Raw genomic sequence first — 26,784 nt, forward strand, 5'->3', positions numbered from 1 at the left:
TTAATGAATTTATTAACCTGCGTCGCTACTTTTAATGATTTGTGTTTGTGTATCTGCACCCCTGTATCCCTTTGCTCCTTTACCCCGTTTAGACTCTTATTATCCAATGTAAGGAATCTTACAACACCAGGTTATAGTCCAACAGTTTTATTTGAAAATCACAAGCTTTCGGAGGCTTTCTCCTTCCTCCTTTCTCACCTGATGAAGGAGAAAGCCTCCGAAAGCTTGTGATTTTCAAATAAAACTGTTGGACCATAACCTGGTGTTGTAAGATTCCTTACATTTGTACACCCCAGTCCATCACCGGCATCTCCACATCTTATTATCCAAGCAGTATGTGGCCTTCTTAATCTTCCTACCAAAATGTACCACCTCATACTTACGTTGGAATTCATTTGCCAATTACATGCACATTCTGCAAGTTTATTCATAGAATCATAGAAAATTTACGGCAGAGAAGGAGGCCATTGGGCTCATCGTGTCCCCGCCGACCGAAAATGAGCCACCCAGCCTAACCTCACTTTCCAGCACTTGGTCCGTAGCCTTGTAGGCCACGGCACTTCAGGTGCACATTCAGGTACTTTTTAAATGAGTTGAGGGTTTCTGCCTCTACCACCCTTTCAGGCAGTGAATTCCAGACCCCCACCACACTCTGGGTGAATTTTTTTTCCTCAGCTCCCCTCTAATCCTTCTACCAATCACTTTAAATCTATGCCCTCCGGTTATTGACCTCTCTGCTAAGGGAAATAGGTCCTTCCTATCCACTCTATCTCGGCCCCTCATAATTTTATATACCTCAATGAAATCACCCCTCAGCCTCCTCTGTTCCAAAGAAAACAGCCTCAGCCTATCCAATCTTTCCTCATAGCTAAAATTCTCCAGTTCTGGCAACATCCTCATAAATCTCCTCTGTACCCTCTCCAGTGCAATTACATCTTTCCTATAATGTGATGACCAGAACTGTACACAGTACTCAAGCTGTGGCCTAACTAGTGTTTTATACAGTTCTTGTATAACCTCCCTGCTCTTATATTCCATATGCCTTCTTAACCACCTTATTTACCTGTCCTGCTACCGTCAGGGATCTATGGACATGCACTCCAAGGTCCCTCACTTCCTCTACACCTTTCAGTATCCTCCAATTTATTGTGTACTCCCTTGCCTTGTTTTCCCTCCCCAAATGCATTACCTCACACTTCTCTGGATTGAATTCCATTTGCCACTTTTCTGCTCACCTGACCAGTCCATTGATATCTTCCTGCAGTCTACAGCTTTCCTCCTCACTATCAACCACACGGCCAATTTTTGTATCATCTGCAAACTTCTTAATCGTGCCCCCTACATTTAACTCCAAATCATTAATATATATCACAAAAAGCAAGGAACCTAGTACTGAGCCCTGCGGAACCCCACTGGAAACAGCCTTCCGGTCACAAAAACACCCGTCAGTCATTACCCTTTGCTTCCTGCCGTTGAGCCAATTTTGGATCCAACTTGCCACTCTCCCTTGGATCCTGTGGGCTTGTACTTTTTTGACCAGTCTGCCATGTGGGACCTTGTTAAAAGCCTTGCTAAAATCCATGTAGACTACATCAAACCCACTACCCTCATCGACCCTCATGATTACCTCCTCAAAAAATTCAATCAATTTAGTCAGACACGACCTTCCCTTAACAATTCCATGCTGATTGTCCTTGATTACTCCGTGCCTTTCTAAGTGACGGTTCATCCTGTCCCTCAGAATTGATTTGAATAATTTGCCCACCACCGGGGTTAGGCTGACTGGCCTGTAATTAATCGGTCTATTCCTCGCTCCCTTTTTAAACAATGGTACAAAGATAGCAGTTCTCTAATGCTCTGGCACCACGCCTGGATCCAGTGAGGATTGGGAAATGATGGTCAGAGCCTCCGCTATTTCCTGCCTTGCTTCTTTTATATTTCATATTTCATACGTTTCATCCAGCCCTGGTGATTTATCTATTTTCAAAGTTGCTTAATACTTCCCCTCTCACTAAATTTATTCCATCCAGTATTTCACACGCCTCCCCCTAAACTACAGAGTCTGCATCATCCTTCTCTTTTGTGAAGACAGATGCAAAGTATTAAGAACCATACCAACATCTTCCACCTCCACATATAGGTTACCTTTTTGGTCTTTAATAGGCCCTACTCTTTCCTTAGTTATCGTCTTGCTCTTAATGTATTTATTAATGTCCTCTTGTATTTTGTCGCAGTCCTCAGTATTAACTATGCCGCCCGATTTGGTGTTGTCCGTTTTAATTATACTTCCGATTCCCGAGTCCAAATTGTTGATGTAAATTGTGAACAACAATGGTCCCAGCACCGATCACTATGGAACACCACTTCCCACCTTTTGCCAGTCTGTATAGCTACCCTTAACCCCTACTCTTTTGTTTTCTGTTTTGTAGCCAGCTTACTATCCATTCTGCTACTTATCCCCTGACTCCACATGCTCTGACCTTTGTCATGAGTCTGCTAGCGGTACCTTTATCGAAGGCCTTTTGAAAATCCAAGTATGTTACATCTACTGCATTACCCTTGTCTACTCTTTCTGTTACTTCTTCAAAGAATTCAGTAAGGTTTGTCTAGCGTGACTTTCCCTTTCAAAATCCATGCTGACTTTTCTTTATTATATTTTCGGTTTCTAGATGTTTTTCTATTACATTTTTGAGTAAAGATTCCATTATCTTTCCTACCACTGACTTTAAGCTAACTGGTCTATAGTTCCCTGGACTGGTTCCATCTCCCTTTTTAAATATAGGAATCACATTAACTGTCCACCAGTCCCCTGGCACTATTCCCTTTTATAATGCTTTTTTTATATACATCCTCTGCTCTCTCTTCCCTAACTTCTTTTAACATGCATGGATGCAATCGATCTGGACCAGGGGTTTTATCCTTTCTACATTTGATTAGTTTATCAATTATCCCACTCCTTTCTATCTTAAATATCTTCATATCTTTTTTGATCTCTTCTTCTAATGTCCTATCCACCTTGTTAGTCTCCCTGGTAAATACTGAGGCAAAGGGCCCGATTTTAGCACCCGCTATCGGGTGCGTTCTCGGCGGGGGGGCCTCAAAAATTGTGAAATCCAGGATCCCGACTGGATCCCGCCTCGATCCCGCCCACTTCCGGGTTCCCCGCTGACGCGCGCAGCCCCCGCTGGTGGGAATGCCGCAGGCAATTAAAGCCAGCGGGATGCCACTTGGGAGTATTTACTTAGCTATTTCAGGTCATTGACTGACCTGATTAAGGGACTGTGTGTGATTTTCCCCAGTGTTTCCCACACTGGGGGAAACACTCCCAGCTCGAATGGATGTGTTGCAGCTGTCAGCTGCAAAGGTCCATTTGACAGGTGGGGGGTGGGGGGAGACCCTCACCCATTGCAGGAGGCCACTCTGTCACTTGGGACAAAGTTTGACCTCCACCACCCTCCTCCTGACGGTCAAAGTCACCAACCTGCGCACTTACCCCGGGGTCCGGAGACATGCACCTACCTTGCGGACCCCCTCAGATGTACATCTTGCGGATAGGGGCCGCCGTAGCTGCAGTCATGACCTCCTCGGAGGGCGAACAGCATCACCAGCCTCACCATCCACGCTGTCCACCTCTGACACGTGGAGCTCCACAACAGAGTGCTGTGACACATCCACCTGTACAGCAGGAGGGAGGGCAACCGCAGAGAGAGATGCGTCGCAGAGGGCACTACCCTTGCCACAGGGTCCACAGACCGAGGCTCAGCCTCCTGGACCTCTCTGAGCAGCAGTGCACACGGAGGCTCAGAGTCACTCGACATGTAGCCGTGGACATCTGCAGCCTCTTCCATGCCGAACTGCTCCTGGCTGGCCCGTGCACCATCTTCCTACCTGTCGCTGTCAAAGTCACCACTGCCCTCCCGAACTTCTCCACAGCCTTCCAGGGTGCAATCGGGGACATCGTCGATGTCTCTCAGTCGTCTGCGCAGAAGAGCCCTGCAAATACACCTACACCCACTCTGCAGTGACACAATGGGTGGCATCAGTGGTGGGTCCTCATAGTGATACCCAGGAGCGGGCATTATTGCACAAACCGGACAGGATTGGCGAAGACATGGCAGTAGTGGTGCCAATATAATGTGTGATGTGAGTTGTTCTGAAATTCAATATAAGTAACAACCATGACAAACCCTCAAACACCCTTGTGCATCCCCTTCATGCTCACGACACGTTTGCCTTACGCTGCCTACAGCACATATGTGATGCATGCCCTGTGGCTGCAGCACAGGTGGTGGCAGGTTGAGTGAGGCTGGCCGTGAGAGAGATGCACGAGAGGGTGAGTATGGGATAGAGCCATGAGATTGTATGAGGATTGGGTTGAGTGGCAGTGGCGGGGTGAGTACTGGTGAGGTGAGTAGGTGCAGGTAAGATGAGGATGGGGTTTGAGTGGGTATGAGGGGTGATGTGACAGAGTAGTGTTGGCAGTGCCGAAGGAGATGTGGGGTGGGGGCAGTGATGTGGCAGACGGAGTGTAGGGGAAAGACTACGTGTACTCACTGTGGCTGACCTACTGAGGTCATTGGAGCGCCTCCTGCACTGTGTGCAGGTGGGCGATATGTTGGTGGCGCAGGTGACTCCCTCTGCCACCTCGAGCCAGGCCTTCCTGGTGGCGGAGGCGGGCCGCTTCCTCCCGCCCGCTGGGTGGAAGATCTCTGTCCTCCCCCTCCTCCTCACCCCATGTATTGATACCTGGGGTGAGGCATCATTAAACTGGGAGCAGCCTTCCCCCCGGGCTGCTCCATGCAGTCATCTTTGCTATTGGTTGCAGCATCTGTCAGTGGAGGACTGCCCCTTTAAATAGAGCGCCTCCATCTGACAGATCTTACTGCGCATGCGCAGCCCGCCCGACGCGCAGATCAGCATCGGGGAACCCGGAGGAGCAGGTAAGTGGCTCCAATTAGTGGTTTGCCTGCTGCGATCACGTGGGAAACCCACTAATTTCACCGGGCGCGTTACCAATGCGCCCGCTTGCCCATCCGCTGGGAACCCGCACCCCTGGTAAAATCGGGCCCAAAGTAACTGTTCAATATTTCTGCCATTTCACTGTCTTTACCTATGAGTTTATCTTGTGTGTCCCTCAGTGCCCCTGTCCCTATCCTGATTTTTTTTTTTTGTTATTATCTGTATGTAGAATACTTTATTTCTTTTTATATTCCTTGATAATTTAATTTCGTAGTTCCTTGTTGCTTTCCGAATTGTTTTTTTTACTTCTTTCCGAACTGCTTTGTATTCCCTTTTGTCATCCTCTTCTCTATTGATTATGTACTTAGTGTATGTCTTTTTCTTTAGTTTCAACTTTACCCATATCTCTTTATTTATCCATGGTGTTTCTTTATTGACTAGTTTGTTCTTGTTTTTTAGCGGAATATATTTCTCCTGAAGACTCGTGATCATCTTTTTAAATATTTCCCACTGCTGTTCTATCTATTTTCCAGTCAATTTGTTTTCCATCCCCTCAAAATTAGCATTTTTCCAATCTATTACTTTGCTCTTTGTCTTTCTTATGATTTTCTTAATCATTATTTTAAACTTTAATATGTTATGATCGCTATTGCCTAGATGTTCCCCTCTGCTTGCTTCACTGCTCTGGTTCATTTCCCATTACTAGATCCAGCAGCGATTCCTCTCTGGTTGGGCTTCTTATGTATTGGGTAATAAAGGAGTCCTGAACACATTGTAAAAACTCCATTCCCCTTTCCCCTTTCCCCTTTCCCCTTTCCCTACCTACTATTAGGTGATGATGTAGAGATGCCGGTGATGGACTGGGGTTGACAATTGTAAACAATTTTACAACACCAAGTTATAGTCCAGCAATTTTATTTTAAATTCACAAGCTTTCGGAGGCTTCCTCCTTCGTCAGGTGAACGATCGTTCACCTGACGAAGGAGGAAGCCTCCGAAAGCTTGTGAATTTAAAATAAAATTGCTGGACTATAACTTGGTGTTGTAAAATTGTTTACTATTAGGTGGTCTGTACTATACCCCTATTAGGTGGTCTGTACTATACCCCTATTAGGTGGTCTGTAGTATACCCCTATTAGGTGGTCTGTACTATACCCCTATTAGGTGGTCTGTACTATACCCCTATTAGGTGGTCTGTACTATACCCCTATTAGGTGGTCTGTACTATACCCCTATTAGGTGGTCTGTACTATACCCCTATTAGGTGGTCTGTACTATACCCCTGTGAGGTGGTCTGTACTATACCCCTGTGAGGTGGTCTGTACTATACCCCTGTGAGGTGGTCTGTAGTATACCCCTGTGAGGTGGTCTGTACTATACCCCTGTGAGGTGGTCTGTACTATACCCCTATTAGGTGGTCTGTACTATACCCCTATTAGGTGGTCTGTACTATACCCCTATTAGGTGGTCTGTACTATACCCCTATTAGGTGGTCTGTCGTATACCCCTATTAGGTGGTCTGTAGTATGCCCCCGTGAGGTGGTCTGTACTATGCCCCCGTGAGGTGGTCTGTACTATGCCCCCGTGAGGTGGTCTGTACTATGCCCCCGTGAGGTGGTCTGTACTTTGCCCCCGTGAGGTGGTCTGTAGTATGCCCCCGTGAGGTGGCCTGTAGTATGCCCCCGTGAAGTGGCCTGTAGTATGCCCCCGTGAGGTGGCCTGTAGTATGCCCCCGTGAGGTGGCCTGTAGTATGCCCCCGTGAGGTGGCCTGTAGTATGCCCCTATTAGCCTGATCGATCCCTTCTCTTTTATTTCAATCCAAATGGATTCTGTTTCTATCCTTCTGTTAGTTCTGTCCCTTTTTTCTACTGCCATTATGTTATCTCTAATTAGTACAGCTGTTCCAACCCCCTTCCTTCCGTATCCTTTTTAAATAAGTTCTATCCTGCAATATTTAAATGCCAGTCATGTTGTTTATGGAGCCATGTTTCAGTTATCCCTACTACATCTGGTGCCTCACTATGAATTATTGCCTCCAGCTTCCGCACATATTAAAAGAAGTTAGGGAAGATAGCAGAGATATCTTGCCCCTTCCGTTCCAAGTTCCTCTCCAGTTGCTCCGAGATTATCCTTTACCCTTACACCAGGTAGGCAACGCACCCGCCTGGACTCTCGGCCGTGACTGCAGAGGACGCTATCTATCCCCTAATTATCACATCCCCCCTGACTACAACTTTTCTATTCTGCCCTTCCCTCCCCCCACTTTGGATTACCTCCTGCTCCACCATGCCATGGTTAGCATTCTGGTTGTCCACCCTGCAGCCTACATCCTTATCCTCACAGGTAACAAGTATCTCATACCAGTTGGATAGACCAGTTTCTGTGGGAGCTCCTTCTCTGCCTCCCCTAGATTTCCCTTAACCTGCTGACTGACGGTCACACTCCCCTTCCCGCATCTGTGCTTCCCTTTGAGATGTGACTGTACTTGTTCGAGTGAATTATCCAGAAATTCCACAGGTTCACCACCCTCTGAGTGAAGAAATTTCTCCTCATCTCGGTTCTAAATGGCATACCTGAGACTGTGACCCCTGGTTCTGGACTCCCCAGCCATTGGGAACATCCTCCCTGCATCGAGTCTGTCTAGTCCTGTTAGAATTTTATATGTTTCGATGAGATCACCTCTATTAACGATTTGGAGGAGGGGACCGAGTGCAGCATATCAAAATTTGCAGATGATACAAAGATGGGAGGGAAAGTAGAGAGTGAGGAGGACATAAAAAACCTGCAAGGGGATATAGACAGGCTGGGTGAGTGGGCGGAGATTTGGCAGATGCAATATAATATTGGAAAATGTGAGGTTATGCACTTTGGCAGGAAAAATCAGAGAGCAAGTTATTTTCTTAATGGCGAGAGACTGGAAAGTACTGCAGTACAAAGGGATCTGGGGGTCCTAGTGCAAGAAAATCAAAAAGTTGGTATGCAGGTGCAGCAGGTGATCAAGAAAGCCAACGGAATGTTGGCTTTTATTGCTAGGGGGATAGAATATAAAAACAAGGAGGTATTGCTACAGTTATATAAGGTATTGGTGAGACCGCACCTGGAATACTGCATACAGTTTTGGTCTCCATACTTAAGAAAAGACATACTTGCTCTCGAGGCAGTACAAAGAAGGTTCACTCGGTTAATCCCGGGGATGAGGGGGCGGACATATGAGGAGAGGTTGAGTAGATTGGGACTCTACTCATTGGAGTTCAGAAGAATGAGAGGCGATCTTATTGAAACATATAAGATTGTGAAGGGTCTTGATCGGGTGGATGCAGTAAGGATGTTCCCAAAGATGGGTGAAACTAGAACTAGGGGGCATAATCTTAGAATAAGGGGCTGCTCTTTCAAAACTGAGATGAGGAGAAACTTCTTCACTCAGAGGGTGGTAGGTCTGTGGAATTTGCTGCCCCAGGAAGCTGTGGAAGCTACATCATTAGATAAATTTAAAACAGAAATAGACAGTTTCCTAGAAGTAAAGGGAATTAGGGGTTATGGGGAGCGGGCAGGAAATTGGACATGAAGCTGAGTTCGGATCGGTCAATGCCCTGTGGGTGGCGGAGAGGGCCCAGGGGCTATGTGGCCGGGTCCTGCTCCGACTTCTTGTGTTCTTTAGATTTGTGGTTGGGATCAGATCAGCCATGATCTTATTGAATGGCGGAGCAGGCTGGAGGGGCCGATTGGCCTACTCCTGCTCCAATTTCTTATGTTCTTATGTTCTTATGTTCTCATTCTTCTAAACTCTAGTGAATATAGGCCTAGTCGACCCAATCTCTCCTCATACGTCAGTCCTGCCACCCCAGGAATCAGTCTGATAAACCTTCGTTGCACTCCCTCTGTGGCAAGGACATCCTTCCTCAGATAAGGAGACCAAAACTGCACACAATACTCCAGATTTGGTCTCACCAAGGCCCTGTATAACTGCAGTAAGACATCCCTGCTCCTGTACTCAAATCCTCTTGCAATGAAGGCCAATATATACCATTCACCTTCCTAACTGCTTGCTGCACCTGAATGCTCGCTTTCAGCGATTGGTGTTCAAGGACACCCAGGTCTCGTTGCACCTCCCCTTTTCCCAATCTATCACCATTCAGATAATAATCTGTCTTTCTGTTTTTACAACCAAAAAGATCCCTTTGCTCCTCTATCCCATTTAGACTCTTATTATCCAAGCAGTATGTGGCCTCCTTATTCTTCCTTCCAAAATGCATCAACTCACACTTATCTATATTGAAATTCATTTGTCAATTACACGCCCATTCTGCAAGTTTATTAATGTCCTTTTGCATTTTGACGCATTCTTCCTTTGTATTAACTACACTCCTCAACTTGTCCACAAATTTCGAGATTGTACTTCCGATTCCTGAGTCCAAATTGTTAACGTAAATTGTGAACAACAGTGGTCCCAGCACCGATCCCTGTGGAACACCACTTCCCAACTTTTACCAGTCTGTATAGCTACCCTTAACCTCTACACTCTGTTTTCTGTTTTGTAGCCAGCTTGCTATCCATTCTGCTACCTGTCCCCTGACTCACATGCTCTGGCCTTAGCCATGAGTCTACAATGCAGTATCTTATCGAAGGTCTTTTGGAAATCCAAATATGTTACATCTACTGCATTACCCCTGTCTACTCTTTCTGTTACTTCTTCAAAGAATTCAATAAGGTTGGTTAAGCATGACTTTCCCTTCTGAAATCTGTTCTGACTATTCTTTTATATTTTCGTCCTCTAGCTGTCTTTCTGTTGCATCTATGAGTAACGATTTTATTATCTTTCCTACCACCGACTTGTTCTATTTTTTTAAAATATAGGAATAACATTAACTGTCCGCTAGTCCTCTGGCACTATTCCCTTTTCTAGTGAATTATTATATGTATTTAAAGTGCCTCTGCTATCTCCTTCCTAACTTCTTTGAATATTTGTAGATGCAATCCATCTTATCCTCCCTTAGTTTGATTAGTTTATCAATTATCTCCCCCCTTTCTATCTTAAATGTTTTAATATCTTTTTCGACCTCTTCTAATGTCCTGCCCACTTTGTTAGTCTCCGTAGAGGAGCAAATTTGCAGGCAAATTACAGAAAGGTGCAAGAACTGTCGAATAGTGATAATGGGGGATTTCAATTATCCCAATATAGACTGGGACAGTAACAGTGTAAAGGGCCGAGAGGGGGAGGAATTCCTGAAACTTGTTTGAGAACTTTCTGGAACAGTGTGCTTCTAACCCAACCAGGAAGGGAACAGCACTGGATCTAGTTCTGGGGAATGAAATGGGGCAAATGGAGCATGTTTCAGAGGGGGAGCATTTCGGAACAGTGATCATAATATCCATTAGGTTTGGCCTAGTTATGGAAAAGGACAAGAAACAATCAAATGTGAAAATGCTTAACTGGAGGAGGGCTAATTTCAGTGAGTTAAAAAGGGATCTTGCCCAGGTGGATTGGAATCAAAAATTGGTGGGCAAAACAGAAATTGAACAATGGGAGGCCTCCAAGGAGGAGTTGGTTCGGGTACAGAGTGGACACATTCCCTACGAGGGGGAAAGGAAGAGCATCAAAGCTAGAGCTCCCTGGGTGATTAAAGTTATAGAGATTAAAATGAAACGGAAAACGGAGGCTTATGACGAATGTCAGGTTCATAATACAGTAAAGGACCAGACTGAATACAGAAAGTACAGAGGAGATCTAAAAAAGGGAATGAGGGGCAAAGAGAGAGTATGAGAATAGATTAGCGGCTAACATAAAAGGGGAAACCAAAAGTCTTTTATAAACATAAATAGTAAAAGGGTAATCAAAAGAAGGTTGGGACCTATTAGGGACAAAAGAAATCTTATGAAGGAAGAGGGCATGGCTGAGGTACTAAATGAATACTTTGCATCGGTCTTCACTGAGAAATAAGAAGAGAAGAGGATGCTGCCATTGTAGCAGTAAAGGAGGAGCTGGTGGTGATATTGGATAGGATAAAAATAGATGAAGAGGAGGTCCTTAAAATATTGGCAGTACTCAAAATAGAAAAGTCACCCGGTCCAGATGGGATGTATCCTGGGTTACTGAGGGAAGTAAGGGTGGAAATTATGGAAGCTCTGGCCACAATCTTCCAATCCCCCTTAGATATGGGGCAGTGCCAGAGGACTGGATGATTGCAAATGTTACACCCCTGTTCAAAAAAGGATGGTGGGGAAACTTTGACACAATAATCTGGGACAAAATTAATTGGCACTTGGAAAAATATGGGCTAATAAATGAAAGTCAGCATGGACTTGTTAAAGGATAATCGTGTTTGACTAACTTGATTGAGTTCTTTGTTGAAATAACGGAGAGGGTTGATGAGGGTAGTGTGGTTGATGTTGTGTATATGGACTTTCAAAAGGCATTTGATAAAGACTTGTTAGCAAAATTAAAGCCCATGGGATTAAAAGGACGGTGGCAGTTTGGATACAAAATTGGCTGCGGGACAGAAAGCAGAGAGTAGTGGTGAACGGTTGCTTTTGAGACAGGAGGGAAGTATACAGTGGTGTTCCCCAGGGGTCAGTATTAGGACCACTGCTCTTTTTGATATTTATTAATGACCTGGAATTTGGTATAGAGGGTATGATTTCAAAGTTTGCAGATGACACGAAACTCGGAAATATAGTAAACAATGTGGAGAATAGTAACAGACTTCAGGAGGAGATAGACAGACTGGTGAAATGGGCAGACACATGGCAGATGAAATTTAACACAGAGAAGTGTGAAGTGATACATTTTGGTGGGAAGAATGAGGAGAGGCAAAATAAACTAAATGGTACAATTTTAAAGGGGGTGCAGGAACAGAGAGACTTTGAAGTGCACATGTACAAATCTTGTATGTGGCAGGACAAATTGAGAAGGCTGTTAAAGAAGCACATGGGATCCTGGGCTTTATGAATAGAGGCGTAGAGTACAAAAGGAAGGAAGTTATGCTAAACCTTTATAAAACACTAGTTAAGCCGCAGCTGGAGTATTGTGTTCACTTCTGGGCTCTGCACTTTAGGAAGGATGTCAAGTCCTTCGAGAGGGTGCACAGGAGGTTTACTAGAGATGCAGTGCTTCAGTTATGTGGAGAGACTGGAGAAGCTGGAGTTGTTCTCGTTAAAACAGGGAAGGTTAAGGGGAGATTTGATCGAGGTGTTCAAGATCATGAACGGTTTTCATAGATAAAATAAGAAGAAACTGTTCCCAGTGGCAGAAGGGTCAGTAACCAGAGGACACAGATTTAAGGTGATCGGCAAAAGAGCCAGAGGCGACATGAGGAAACATTTTTTTACGCAGTGAGTTGTAATGATCTGGAATTCACTGCCTGAAAGGGTGGTGGAAGCAGATTCAATAGTAACTTTCAAAATAGAATTAGATATATACTTGAAGGGAAAAATTTACAGGGCTATGGGGAAAGAACAGGGGAATGGGGCTAATTGGATGCACTTTCAAAGAGCTGGCACAGGCACGATGGTCCGAATGGCCTCCTTCTGTATTGTACCTATTGTGATACTACGAAATACTGCCACCCTGCCTTAGTTTGTTCCCATGTCTGATCCCCCCTCTTTACTCTTTATTTGAATACTGTTTGCCTCTCCTACTCTTCTATGCACCTTGTTTTATCAATGATGCTTCATCCTGATTACCCCTGCAAAATTAGTTTAAACTCTCCCTGACAGCACTTGTTGAAGTCCCTGCAAAGAGATGGGTCTCAGCCCTGTTCAGGTGCAACTCATCTGGCATATACGTGTCCCTCATGCCCCAGAATTGGTCCCAATGCCCCGGAAATCTGAAGCCCTCCCTCCCCTCTCTTGCACCATTTCTCCAGCCGTGTATTAACCTACTTTATCTCTCTGTTCCTACGCTCACTAGCACACGGCACTGGAAGTAGTGCAGAGATTACTGCCTTTTGAGGTCCCTCTCTTTAGCCTCCTCCCTAACTCCTGTCGGACCTGAACCCTTTTCTCTCCTATGTCTGTTTCCAACATGGACCCCTTCCTACCACAGAATGTGCTGGGTCCGTTGAGTGACATCCTTTATCCTGGCACCAGGGAGGCAACTGTTGTGGCATATGGCACCTTAGTGGCCGAAGCAAGTGGTGCTGTCCCGAGGGAGCACCTTATTGTGCCTTATGTTGTCTGGTTGTGTTTGTTTACACTGGGTGCCAAGAGTGGAAAACATGTCATGTGACCCTACACTGGCATCCCTTTCCCTGATGAGGAACTAAATTCATCCAGAAAAAATCATGTTTAATTTATCAAAGTGTGGAAATGATTGGTGTTTCGGCCCATGGTTTGAAGTAAGTATCATTGGGTCACTTGTCACATGTTGGACTTTGATTGGTGACCTGGGTTTTTGTGGAACTCAGCTTGGTGGGCTAGCTGTGAGATAGTAATACCACACGAGAGCCCTGGCTTGTGGGGGGTATTCCATTCTCCAGCACCAACATCCATCACCTTGGTAACGAACCAGATTTACCAAGTATTAATGCACAAAGTTTAATTTAAAAAATGGAGATCATTTATATTTTGACCTGTGTTTTTAGATTGGGAAGCACAGTGGGTTAAAGCACTGCCCTTACACTTGGAGCCGGGTTTGAATGATGGGATATAAGGCACAGGAAAGTACAGAATTAGAAAAGATTCTGCAGTCCATCTGGCTGGTCCCAGATTGTTTCATAATTCAAGACCCAGAAACACTCGGAACCCCCTGTATCATTCCTGTTTGGTCCCTGGAGGCATACAACTCGAACTGTATTGTCAAAACCCTTTCAAAGGATGTAATATGCTCCTTGTCAAATGAAAAGCACTTTCATTTTGATTTTGCTTTAATCCCACAGGATCGCAAGATGCTGTCTACTGCCCAGCAACTGCTGCAGGACAGTAAAACCAAAATTGAAGTGATCCGTATGCAGGTCCGTAAGGCAGTGCAGGCAGACGAGTTGCACTTGGAAATTGAGGATGGACAAGGTAAGTGTTGGAGAGTGTGTGAGGCTCTGTACAAGAGAGGGTGTTGTGCTAATAGTGGATGTTGGGTTTATTTCAGGAGGGGATGACGCCCCTCATTTCTATGTACAGGCATGAGTGAATTGTGAAGTCATTCTCACAAGCAAAATAAATGTAGATATGATATTTCATGTAGCTTGGATGAACATTGAAGTCACAGATTTGGAATATTTTTACCGTGACACATTATCAATGCAGAGCATGGCAGGCTTGTGTGTATCTGGATTATTTATTGGACTCTGTCTCACGGTCATGTTCATACTGCAGTAAAACTAAAGATCACAAAGAAAAATGACAGTCAGACAATTGTCTGTGATTTCTACATTAGACGCACACTAAAGTGGAATTCTGTATCTGCATTGTGTTCAGTGCAGTTACCACCAGGGGTTCATTGGGTTCTTGCTGCAGATTTCAGGTGGGACAAGAGGGGCTGAAGTGATTAAATTCAAATATTGCAGCTGATAATTCTTAAAGTAAAGAACTCAGTAAAATTCCAATTAATAGGTTAAAAGGTTAAATGGTTAAAAGTTCCGAAAGATGTTTAAATACTGAGCACAATATGATGTTGTGACCAAAGAAATGTCATGTGAAGAAGAGGAACAGGACAGGATGTATAAGGAAGCTATTAGATTAGCTCAGGGAAATTCGTGTCCGGTTTCGGGACACATGGCAACACTAAAAGCAGGACATCGTGGGGCCAGGTTGAACTGTATCATAAGAGGAACATAGGAACAGGAGGAGGCCATTTAGCCCCTTCAGCCTGTTCCGTCATTCATTGAGATCATGACTGGCCATAGGACCATAAGAGGAGCAGGAGTAGGCCATTCGGCCCCTCGAGCCTGCTCCGCCATTTAATGAGATCATGGCTGATCTGATTATTACCTCAACTCACTTTCCCGCCCTTTCCCCATATCCTTTGACTCCCTCGCTGATCAAAAAATTGTCTAACTCAGCCTTGAATTAATTCAATGACTCAGCCTCCACAGCTTTTTGGGGTAAAGAATTCCAAAGATTCACGACCCTCTGGGAGAAGAAATTCCTCCTCATTTCCATCTTAAATGGGCGACCTGTTATTCTGAGACTATGCCCCCTAGTTTTAGATTCCCCCATGAGGGGTAACATCCTCTCAGCATCTACCCTATCGAGTCCCCTCAGAATCTTGTATGTTTCAATAAGATTTCCTCACATTCTTATCTTCAATGAGTATAGACCCAACCTGTTCAATCTTTCCTCATAAGACAACCCTTCCATACCCGGAATCAACCTAGTGAACCTTCTCTGAACTACCTCCAATGCAAGTATGTCCTTCCTTAAATAAGGGCACTAGAACTGTATGCAGGACTCCAGGTGTGGTCTCACCAGCACCCTGTACAGTTGTAGCATGACTTCCCTGCTTTTATACTCCATCCCCCTAGAAATAAAGGCCAATATTCCATTTGCCTTCCGGATTACCTGCTGCACTTGTATGTTGACTTTGTGTTTCATGTACGAGGACATCCAGATCCCTCTGTACCGCAGCATTTTGTAGTATTTCTCCATTCAAATAATATTTTGCTTTTTTATTTTTCCTCCCAAAGTGGATGACTTCATATTTTCCCACATTATATTCCATCTGCCAAATTTTTGCCCATTCGCTTAATCTGTCAATATCCCTTTGCAGACACTTTGTCCTCATCGCAACTTGCTTTTCCAGCTATCTTTGTATCATCAGCAAATTTGGCCACAAGACACTCTGTTCCTTCATCCAAGTCATTGATATATATTGTAAATAGTTGAGGCCCCAGCACTGAGCCCTGCGGCACCCCACTCGTTACAGATTGCCATTTTGAAAATGACCCTTTTATCCCGACTCTTTGTTTTCTGTTAGTTAGCCAATCCTCTATCCATGCCAGTATATTACCCCCAACACCATGAGCTCTTATCTTGTGCAAATTATCGAATGCCTTTTGAAAATCCAAATTTACTGCATCCATTGGTTCTCCTTTATCCACCCTGCCCGTTACTTCCTCAAAGAACTCTAATAAATTTGTCAGACATGATTTCTCCTTCATAAAACCATGTTGACTCTCTTGATTGTATTATGAGTCTCCAAATGTCCTGCTACTACTGATCTGTGACCTAACTCCATATACCTACCGTAGCCCCATATCCCTTGATACCTTTGGCTAACAAAAATCTATCAATCTCAGATTTAAAATTAACAATTGAGCTAGCATCAACTGCCGTTTGCGGAAGAGAATTCCAAACTTCTATCACCCTTTGCGTGTAGAAGTGTTTCCTAACTTCAATCCTGAAAGTCCTAGACTCCCCAACCAGCGGAAATAATTTCTCTCTACCTACCCTATCAGTTCCCTGTAATATTTTGAAAACTTCGATCAAGTCACCCCGTAATCTTCTAAATTCCAGGGAATACAGCCCCAGTTTGTATAATCTCTCCCTGTAATTTAACCCTTTGAGTCCAGGCATCATTCTAGTAAATCTATCCTTAATTGTAGTCTCGTAATTTCCCGACAACAGATGTTAGGCTAACTAGTCATTAATTCCCTGGCTTCCTTCCGTCATCTTTCTTAAATAGCGGAGTGACATGTGCAATTTTCCAACCTAAAGATAAGGTTCCTGAATCGAGAGAACTTTGGAAGATCATAGTTTGGGCTTCTGCAATGTGCTCACCTAATTCCTTTAAAACCCTGGGATGGAAACCATCTGGTCCTGGAGATTTGCCACTCTTTAGTGCTGTTATTTTCTTTATTACTGTTAATTTGCTCATGTTAATTATGGTGAGTCCCCATCCCTGATTCAAAATTAGTTTCCTTAGGGTGTCCGGCGTGCTATCCTCTTCCTCTACTATAAATACTGCGCTGTCCGCCATTTCCTTATTTTCATTTACAGTATCACCATTGTCAGTTTTTAAGGGGCCCAAATTACTCTTGACCAGTTTGTGTTGATTTTGATATCCCTTGCAAGTTTCTTTTCATCCTCCCTTTTTGTAGCTCTTACTATCTGTTTAATTCTTCTCTGCTGGTCTTTGTATCTCTCCCAGTCACCAGGACCTGTGCTAGTTTTTGCATTTTTGTATGCTTTTTCTTTTAGTTTGATGTTGTCCCTTACCTCTTTTGTTGTCCAGGGCTGTTTTTTTGACAAGTAGAGCTCTTGTCCCTTAGGGGTATAAACTGGTTTTGTATCATGTTAAATTCTTTTTTGAACACCTCCCACTGATCATCAGTCGTTTTACCCATTAACAGATTTGCCCAGTTTACTGTGGACAGTCTCTGCCTCATCCCATTGAAGTCGGCCTTACCCAAGTCTAGAATCTTAGTAGCTGATACGGGTTTCTTCCTTTCAAACATAACCATTAGATAAATGTTCACGCACCGTTAGGCTGTTAACTAAATCTGGCTCATTATTAAGTCTAATATGGCCTGCCCCCTTGTTGGTTATGGGACACATTGTTGCAGAAAGCTGTCCTAAACACACTCAAGAAATTCCCTACCTTTCTGACATGAGCTCGTCTGCTTATCCCAATCAATACGAAAGTTAAAATCCCCCATTAAAACCACTGTGCCTTTGCTACATGCTTGTCTAATCTCTGCATTTATACATTCTGCCACTTCACAATTACTACCAGGGGGCCTATATGCAACTCCCACTACAGCCATAAATCCTTTTCTATTTCTTAATTCTACCCATAAAGTCTCCACTGCCTGCTTACCTCTCGTTATATTCTCTCATCATTGAAGTAATTTGATCCTTAATCAGTAAGACTATTCCCCCTCTACCAGTTTCCCTATCCTTCCTATAGATCTTATAACCGGGTATATTCAGTTTCCAGTCCTGACCGTCTTGCAGCCATGTCTCAGTAATGGCACCGATGTCATACTCTCTAAGTTGAATTTGTGCCTGCAATTCATTCAATTTGTTCCTTATACTCCATGCATTTGTATAAAGAACTCTTATTTGGACCACACCCTAACCTGTCTTTCTGCTCTAATGTTGTTTTTCTCACACATTTCTTCTTTCTCTCCATCTTTTAGTTTTCCCTTTACCTGTAGTGCTTAAAGTATAATTTCTGACTCTCACTCTACTCTCTTCCTTTTCCTTTGTTTTAGAATTATTATTTATACTTCTATTTCCACCTGAGCCCTCCCCACCATTTACTAGTTTAAAGTCCTTGTGACCTCCCAATTTATCCTTTCCGCTAGGACCCTGGTCCCAGCCCGGTTCAGGTGGAGCCTGTCCCAGTGGTACAGTTCCTTCCTGTCCCAGTAATGGTGCCAGTGTCTCATGAAATGGAACCCCTCTTTTCCCACACCACTCCTTCAGCCAGAGATTATAACCCTTATAATCCAGAGATTATAACCCTTATAATCCAGAGATTATAACCCTTGAGGTCCTGTTTTTTAATTTAGCTCCTAGCTTCTGGTACTCTCTGAACAGGACCTCTTGCCTACTCTTTCCTGTTATTGGTCCCAACATGGACCACAACGACTGGATCCTCTCCCTCCCTCTCCAATATGCTTTCAAGCTGGTTCGAGATGTCCCTCACCCTGGTACCAGGTAGGCAACATGCCATGTAGGACACTCGATCCTGCTTGTAAAAGATGCTAACTGTCCCCCTAATTATTGAATCCCCTACAACTACCACATCATGCTTCTCCTCCTCCTCCCCATTTTGGACAGCCTCCTGCTCCAGGGTGCGATGGTCAGTATTCTGGCTGTCTTTCCGACAGTCTTTATCCTTATGCTCACAGGTAGAAAGTACATTGTACCCGTTGGACAGGATCAGTTTCTGCAGATCCTTGTTCTCCATCTCACCTGGGCTGGGTTGAAGCTCATCGGATCTACACTATTTACTGTGCCACCTAACTTAGTGTCGTCAGCAAACTTAGATATACGGCTCTCTATTCCTTCATCCAAGTCATTTATGAATATAGTGAAATGTGCTCACAGTTGTTTCTTGGCCATGGATGAAAGCGTGTTGTGGCTTTGAGTTGCAGAAGCAGCCTATGCATTAGCCATCTGCCTGATATGCATACGACTGGGTTTTGCCAGGTAGCTAGGTCGGCAACTTGGGCTTTGCATTGTGGCTAAACTGGAAAACCTGAGTGAGCAACAGATGCTTTTCATCAATCTTTGACAAGATGGTTTGGCATATCAGGGATGATTGCTGGCAGAAGGACATTCGTACTGGAAAAAAATTAGGTTTAGGTTGTCCAGAATAAAGGAGACATAAAAGGAGAGTAAAAGCTTAATTAGAATCATTGAATTTGATTATTAACATTTTAATAAGGTTGTTGTATTGTAAGCGAGTTACTGATCTTAGTTAGACACGATAGAATGAAAATATTGTCCGGAAGGCCCCCCTGGTAGGCCAGCATTACGGTTTACCAAATACATTTGTGGTTTTAGTGCATTTAGCTGCAAGATTGAGTCCTCATTTCCTGTGGAGATTTTCTGTAGCAAATTGGCAACCAATTATAGTACTGATTGGATTCAGTCTGGGATCATGTTTCGGAATTCTGATCTCCATTGCACACCTTCATTGGGTTGGATCATGATGGATTGTTTAATGTTTGATTACATGTATTACAGACATGCTGTCTGATTACATGCTTCGAGTAGTTTGGTTACATGCTGTTTGACTATGTGCATTGATTAGTGCCCGATTGTATGGTGTCTGATTACAGGCATTGAGTAGTGTCCGAATGTATGGTGTCTGATTACAGGCATTGATTAGTGCCCGATTGTGTGGTGTCTGATTACAGGCATTGATTAGTGCCTGATTGTATTGTGTCTGATTACATGCATTGAGTAGTGTCCGATTGTATGTGTCTGATTACAGGCATTGATTAGTGCCCGATTGTATTGTCTGATTACAGGCATTGAGTAGTGTCCGATTGTATTGTGTCTGATTACAGGCATTGATTAGTGCCCGATTGTATGGTGTCTGATTACAGGCATTGAGTAGTGCCCGATTGTATGGTGCCTGATTACAGGCATTGATTAGTGTCCGATTGTATGTGTCTGATTACAGGCATTGAGTAGTGCCCAATTGTATGGTGTCTGATTACAGGCATTGATTAGTGTCCGATTGTATGTGTCTGATTACAGGCATTGAGTAGTGCCCGATTGTGTGGTGTCTGATTACAGGCATTGATTAGTGTCCGATTGTGTGGTGTCTTGATTACAGGCATTGATTAGTGCCCGATTGTATGGTGTCTGATTACAGGCATTGAGTAGTGCCCGATTGTATGGTGCCTGATTACAGGCATTGAGTAGTGTCCGATTGTATATGTCTGATTACAGGCATTGAGTAGTGCCCGATTGTATGGTGTCTGATTACAGGCATTGATTAGTGTCCGATTGTATGTGTCTGATTACAGGCATTGAGTAGTGCCCGATTGTATTGTGTCTGATTACAGGCATTGATTAGTGCCCGATTGTATGGTGCCTGATTACAGGCATTGAGTAGTGCCCGATTGTATGGTGTCTGATTACAGGCATTGATTAGTGTCCGAATGTATGTGTCTGATTGTATGTGTCTGATTACAGGCATTGAGTAGTGCCCGATTGTGTCTGATTACAGGCATTGATTAATGCCCGATTGTATGGTGTCTGATTACAGGCATTGAGTAGTGCCCGATTGTAAGGTGTCTGATTACAGGCATTGATTAGTGCCCGATTGTATGGTGTCTGATTACAGGCATTGAGTAGTGCCCGATTGTGTCTGATTACAGGCATTGAGTAGTGCCCGATTGTATGGTGTCTGATTACAGGCATTGATTAGTGCCCGATTGTATGGTGTCTGATTACAGGCATTGATTAGTGCCCGATTGTATGGTGTCTGATTACAGGCATTGAGTAGTGCTCGATTGTATGGTGTCTGATTACAGGCATTGATTAGTGCCCGATTGTATGGTGTCTGATTACAGGCATTGATTAGTGTCCGAATGTGTGTCTGATTATTATTTTTAAATGTACAAGTGGTAAAATGAAGACTGGAAAAAAAATCAAAATATGAACTATAAATTAGGGAGATAAACTGTAAGTCACAAGTGTCAAGAGATTTTCTGGTAGGTATCATACATGCTTTAGCTATTCTGTACCCTCAGGGTCAGCACTGTAGAGTTTGGAAGGCCCTTCGGGTAGGCCAGCATTAAATCAGCAGCCATTCAGTCGATGTGTGACGTCCACAGCTACACCGAGAGCTGTTCCTGAGTCCCCAGGTGTGGTCATCTGGTGCTGACCTTACCACCCCACATCTAAAACGGTTGAGCTTAAGCCGGAGATGACGTTGCAGCTTGAAGCCAAAGCAGTCTTTCCGGCTGGGTGATGAAGAAAGAATTTCTTAGAGTGAGCAGCTTGTCCCAATTCTGTTTGCCTATACAACTGAAGCATCACTTCCTCCCCTTTGTATTCCAGCCTCCTTGAGACAAAGGCAATCATTTCATTCGCCTCTTCGCTTTTTGTCCCTGTCTACTAGCTTTTAATGATTTAAGTACTTGGACTCCCAAATCTCTCTCATCCTCTACAGTTCCTAGTTTCTCACCATTTACAAAATACTCCGATTTATCTTTCTTGCGTGCAAAGTGGATGACCTCACACTTGCCCAAAGTGAACACTCAATTAATGGAGGAGATTTGTTCGAGGTATTCAAAATCATGAAGGGTCTAGACAGAGTAGATAGAGAGAAACTGTTCCCATTGGCAGAAGGGTCAAGGACCAGAGGACATAGATTTAAGGTGATTGGCAAAAGAACCAAAGGTGACATGAGGAAAAACCTTTTTAGACAGCAAGTGGTTAGGATCTGGAATGCACCGACTGAGGGGGTGATGGAGGCAGATTCGATCATGGTCTTCAAAAGGGAACTGGATAAGTACTTGAAAGGAAAAAATTTGCAGGGCTACGGGGATAGGGCGGGGCAGTGGGACACAGCTGGATTGCTCTTGCATCGAGCCGGCGCGGACTTGATGGCCTCCTTCTGTGCTGTAATCTTTCTATGATTCTAATCTGTCTTGTGTCCCGTTGCAACTTCCTGCTTCCATGTTATTACCTGCTTGTCCCTCCTAACTTAGTGTCATCTGCAAACTTGAATATGCAACTCTATTCATTCATCCAAGTCACTTATAAATATGGTGAAAAGCTGAGGCCCCAGAACAGATCTCTGGGGAACATGTCACATCCTGCTAATCAGAGCACCTACCCTTTATCCCCACTCTCTGTCTCCCACCCCCAAACCAATTTCCAACCCAAGTATAAAGGCCACCTCCAATTCTGTGCACTCTCATTTTTGCCAATAATCTGTGTGGAACCTTGATGAATGCCTTCTGGAAGTCCATATAGGTAACATATAGACACTCCCTTATCTACCTTATTAGTAAAAATTCAACTAGATTAATCTGACATGACTTAACCTTAACAAAGCCATGTTGGCTCTTTCTGATCTGCTCATATTTATTCAAGTGCTCAGTCACTTTATTAATGACAGATTCTAGTAGCTTCCCCACAACTGACTTTAAACTGACGGGCCTATTTCTCTCTCCCATCCTTCTTAAATAATGGAGTGATAATAGCAAATTTCCAATCTAATGGTACAATTCCTAAAATAAGAGAGCTTTGAAGATTATGGCTAATGCTTCTGCAATTTCCTTACCTACTTATTTTAATACCCAGGGGTGGGAGCCAACAGGTCCTGGAGATTTATCTGTCTTAAATCCCACTATTTTCTGCATTACTATTTTTTAAACTTGTATTGATTCCAATAAGTTCTCATCTTTAGGTTATTAGCAGTTTTCCCATTATTTCTAGCCAAACCCTCCCCTGTTATTGGTTTTCACACCCTTTCTAAAGCCCTATTTATCCTTTCAGCTAGGACCATTCAGTGCTACTTGGTGAGATGCTCCTTGTAGGTAAAAGTGGTGCACTGCTGCTCGGATCTCTGTACATCCTGTGATTACCCTTCGGGGGAAAGTAAAGCATCAAACAGCAGACCGAATCTGGACAACCCGGATCCCAGTTATTGTGGAACTGGAGCAGTTGGCTGTCTGATTACAGGTGTTGAGTATCTACAGAGGTTCGCTAGGGCTGGGGGGGGGGGAGAGTTTAAACTAATTTGGCAGGGGGATGGGCACCAGGATGCAGCAAAGGAAAGGAGAAACAAGGGGTATAAAGGATCAGGGGAGAAAGATAGCACTAGAGCAAGAAATAGTACAGTATTAGGTGGGATCAGACTAAGAGAGAGTACAAGACTGGTTTGCAGTGCATGTGTGTAAACGCACGAAGCCTGGTAAACAAGGTTGGTGAGCTGCAGGTACAAATAGCCACATGGGAATATGATGTCATGGTGATAACGGAGACCTGGCTCAAAAAAGGGCAGGATTGGGTACTAAATATTCCTGGATATTTAGTACCCATATTGCAGTGCTGGAGAAAGAGGATGTATTGGAGGGGTCAAGGACAGAATCTATTTGGTTAGAGTTAAGAAATAAAAGAGGTGCCATTAGACTACTGGGTGGATTCAATAGGCCACCAACTAGTAGAAAAGAGATAGAGGAGCAAATTTGCTGGGAAGTTACAGAGAGATAATTACAGAGAGGTGCAAAAGCCACAGAGTAGTGATAATTGGGGACTTCAACTATCCTAATATAGACTGGCATAACAATAATAATCTAAGGGGCAAAGAGGGGGGGGAATTTTTGAAATGTGTTCAGGATAACTTTCTTAACCGGCCCAACGAGGAAGGAGGCATTGCTGGTCTTGGTTCCAGGGAATGAGGCAGGCCAAGTGGAGAAAAGAGCCCCCAGCCTGTTCAGCCTTTCCTGATAAGTTCTGGTATCATCCTTGTGAATCTTTTTTTGCACCATCTCCAATGCCTCTATATCCTTTTCACAATATGGAGACCAGAACTGTGCACAATACTCCCAAGGTTCTATACAGGCTTAACATAACTTCTCTGCTTTTCAATTCTATCGCTCAAGAAATGAACCCTCCTGCTTGATTTGCCTTTTTATGACCTTATCAACCTGCGCTGCTACTTTTAGTGATTTGTGTATCTGTACCCCCAGATCCCTTTACTCCTGTATCCCGATTAGACTCTTATTATCCAAGCAGTATGTGGCCTCCTTATTCTTGCTACCAAAATGCACCACCTCGCACTTACCTGTATTGAAATTAATTTTCCAATTGCACACTTCATTGGTGGATAAATCCTGAGTTAGAACACCAAGATCTGTTTGTATCAGCGACTTGAAATCGATGCAAATTAGCAGGAATTGAGATCCACCTTATGCAAGCCCTGAGGCACCGTGGAACACACCTGTGTGGCCCATGAAGATAAGCTTGGGCCACCACTTCTATCTGGTTTAATAAATCTACTTTTGGATTGTTTGTATTCATTAATGCATGGCTTCTTATTTCTTTTTAAAGCTAAACCGGAACTAAGCCTTCTTGAGCTGAGAATGGAAGAGTTGCGGCATCACTTTCGTGTGGAGCATGCTGTGTCGGAAGGGGCGAAAAACGTCCTTCGCCTGCTGGGCTCGGGGAAGGTTCAAGATAAGAAAGCATTGTCCGAGGTAAAGAATCAGAGGCAAGATATCTTTTGGAAACCTGCTTCCCTATGTGTCATCTACTTGGTGATAGTCAGGCTGTTGTAGGACAGTAATCCACCCTTGGGTTTCATTTTGTCCATAGAGCTGTGGCTTTGGTCTTGTGATTTGATTTCATCTGAACCTGTCAGTGAGATTGCTTGTAATTCTACAACCTATTCCTTTTAGTTGATTTTCCGATATTTCATTTGTTTATCTCTAAATTCTAGAATTGTATTTCTCACTTTTTGAATTTTTATTAGTAGGTTAGCCAGTAATCAAGATGTGGAGATGCCGGTGATGGACTGGAGTGGACAAATGTAAGGAATCTTACAACACCAGGTTATAGTCCAACAGTTTTATTTGAAAATCACAAGCTTTCGGAGATTATCTCCTTCATCAGGTGAGTGAGTGAAAGGTTCTCAAATCACATATCTTATATTAGGCTGGGACACGATCACACCAATCAAAGGTGTCGTTGGTGTTCAGACAGGTTAGCCACGGAAAACAGTACATCCCAGTATACTGAATACACAATGGGTCAGATTACACAGACAAAGAGAGAAAGAGACCCGAAAGGCAGAGAGAGAGAGAGAGAATGTCCAGTTGTATTAAAAACAGATAACTTTTTTTTCCTGCTGGTGGGGTTACGTGTAGCGTGACATGAACCCAAGATCCTGGTTGAGGCCGTCCTCATGGGTGCGGAACTTGGCTATCAATTTCTGCTCGACGATTTTGCGATTCAGCCACCGATCTTCAGGTAAGTGTTCTCCAAGGCGGCCTTCGAGACACACGACAACGCAAAATCGTCGAGCAGAAATTGATAGCCAAGTTCCGCACCCATGAGGACGGCCTCAACCGGGATTTTGGGTTCATGTCACGCTACACGTAACCCCACCAGCAGGAAAAAAAAGTTATCTGTTTTTAATACAACTGGACATTTTCTCTCTCTCTCTCTCTCTCTCTCACTCTCTCTGCCTTTCGGGTCTCTTTCTCTCTTTGTCTGTGTAATCTGACCCATTGTGTATTCAGTATACTGGGATGTACTGTTTTCCGTGGCTAACCTGTCTGAACACCAACGACACCTTTGATTGGTGTGATCGTGTCCCAGCCTAATATAAGATATGCGATTTGAGAACCTTTCACTCACTCACCTGACGAAGGAGATAATCTCCGAAAGCTTGTGATTTTCAAATAAAACTGTTGGCCAATAATCAAGTGAGCATTATGGTTTTGTCTGAAGTTTAGAAGTACGAACAATGATTGCTCCATTAGAGTGTACTTATGGGAAGCTAGATATGTACATGAGCGAGAAAGGCATTGAACGATATGGTGATAGGGTTAGATGAAGTATGGTGGGAGGAGGCTCGTGTGGAGCATAAACACTAGCACAGACCATTTAGGCCGAATGGCCTGTTTCTGTGCTGTTAATTCTATGAGGAACTATTGAAACCTAGCATGCCTCCCTGGAGTTAGGCAGTGCTGATTAGCTTCTCGGGCTGTCTAAAGCCATAGCTTCAGTTAAAGTGAATGGAAGTGTTCCAGGAGAGGGATCTCCTTCTGGTCAGTGACGTCACTGCAGACGTCTTTGTCGAGGGAAAATTGAAGTTTTCTTTCTAACAGTAAAGAATATATTTCTAAATATATTTTTTTACATAGTGCTTTGTACCCTAGACTTTTCTCTCCCTTTATTGTGTTAAATCTGTGGTGAAGTTGTAAAGCATTAGAACCTTTGTCGTATAGGTATATTTGTGGAGATCTAACAGCAGGAATTTATAGTTGGAGACAGAGAGGATTTAAAAAATATATACGCTGTCTCCTTCAGTCCCGCAGCATGTTTATTATTGGCTCCAATTGAGTTGTGTTTGCACTGTGCCACATCATATGTTTCACCTCTTCAATCTGTTTTAGTACATAGAGGTTATAACACAGATACAGGCCATTCGTACCAGTCAGTGAGTGTTGGCATTGACTCTCCACAGGAGCAAATAGTGATAATCACATTTACCCACCGTGTTCCCATATCCTTCAATCTCTTTTCCTTCATCCACCTATCCAATCTAATCTTGAATGTTGACATAGTTTCTGCTTCAAACTCTAACCCTGAAAGTAAATTCCATAATCTTGCAACTCTCTGTCTAGATAACGTTTTCCTGCCCTCTTCTAAATATCTAGTATCTATGGTCCATCGTTTTTGACCCCTGAA

At 43.7% G+C, this 26,784-nt stretch overlaps 1 protein-coding gene across 1 annotated transcript in view; it reads left to right on the plus strand.

Annotated features, from left to right (window-relative positions):
- The window catches only part of pkn1a (protein kinase N1a), a 324,582-nt gene that overhangs the window by 80,884 nt on the left and 216,914 nt on the right, over nt 1–26,784 (plus strand). The window contains exons 4-5 of the mRNA XM_067973213.1: nt 13,833–13,962; nt 24,421–24,566. Coding sequence (XP_067829314.1) covers nt 13,833–13,962; nt 24,421–24,566 — 276 coding nt within the window. The remainder of the gene's footprint in view (nt 1–13,832; nt 13,963–24,420; nt 24,567–26,784) is intronic.

Source organism: Heptranchias perlo, chromosome 37, assembly GCF_035084215.1.
Source record: "Heptranchias perlo isolate sHepPer1 chromosome 37, sHepPer1.hap1, whole genome shotgun sequence".
NCBI lineage: Eukaryota > Metazoa > Chordata > Chondrichthyes > Hexanchiformes > Hexanchidae > Heptranchias > Heptranchias perlo.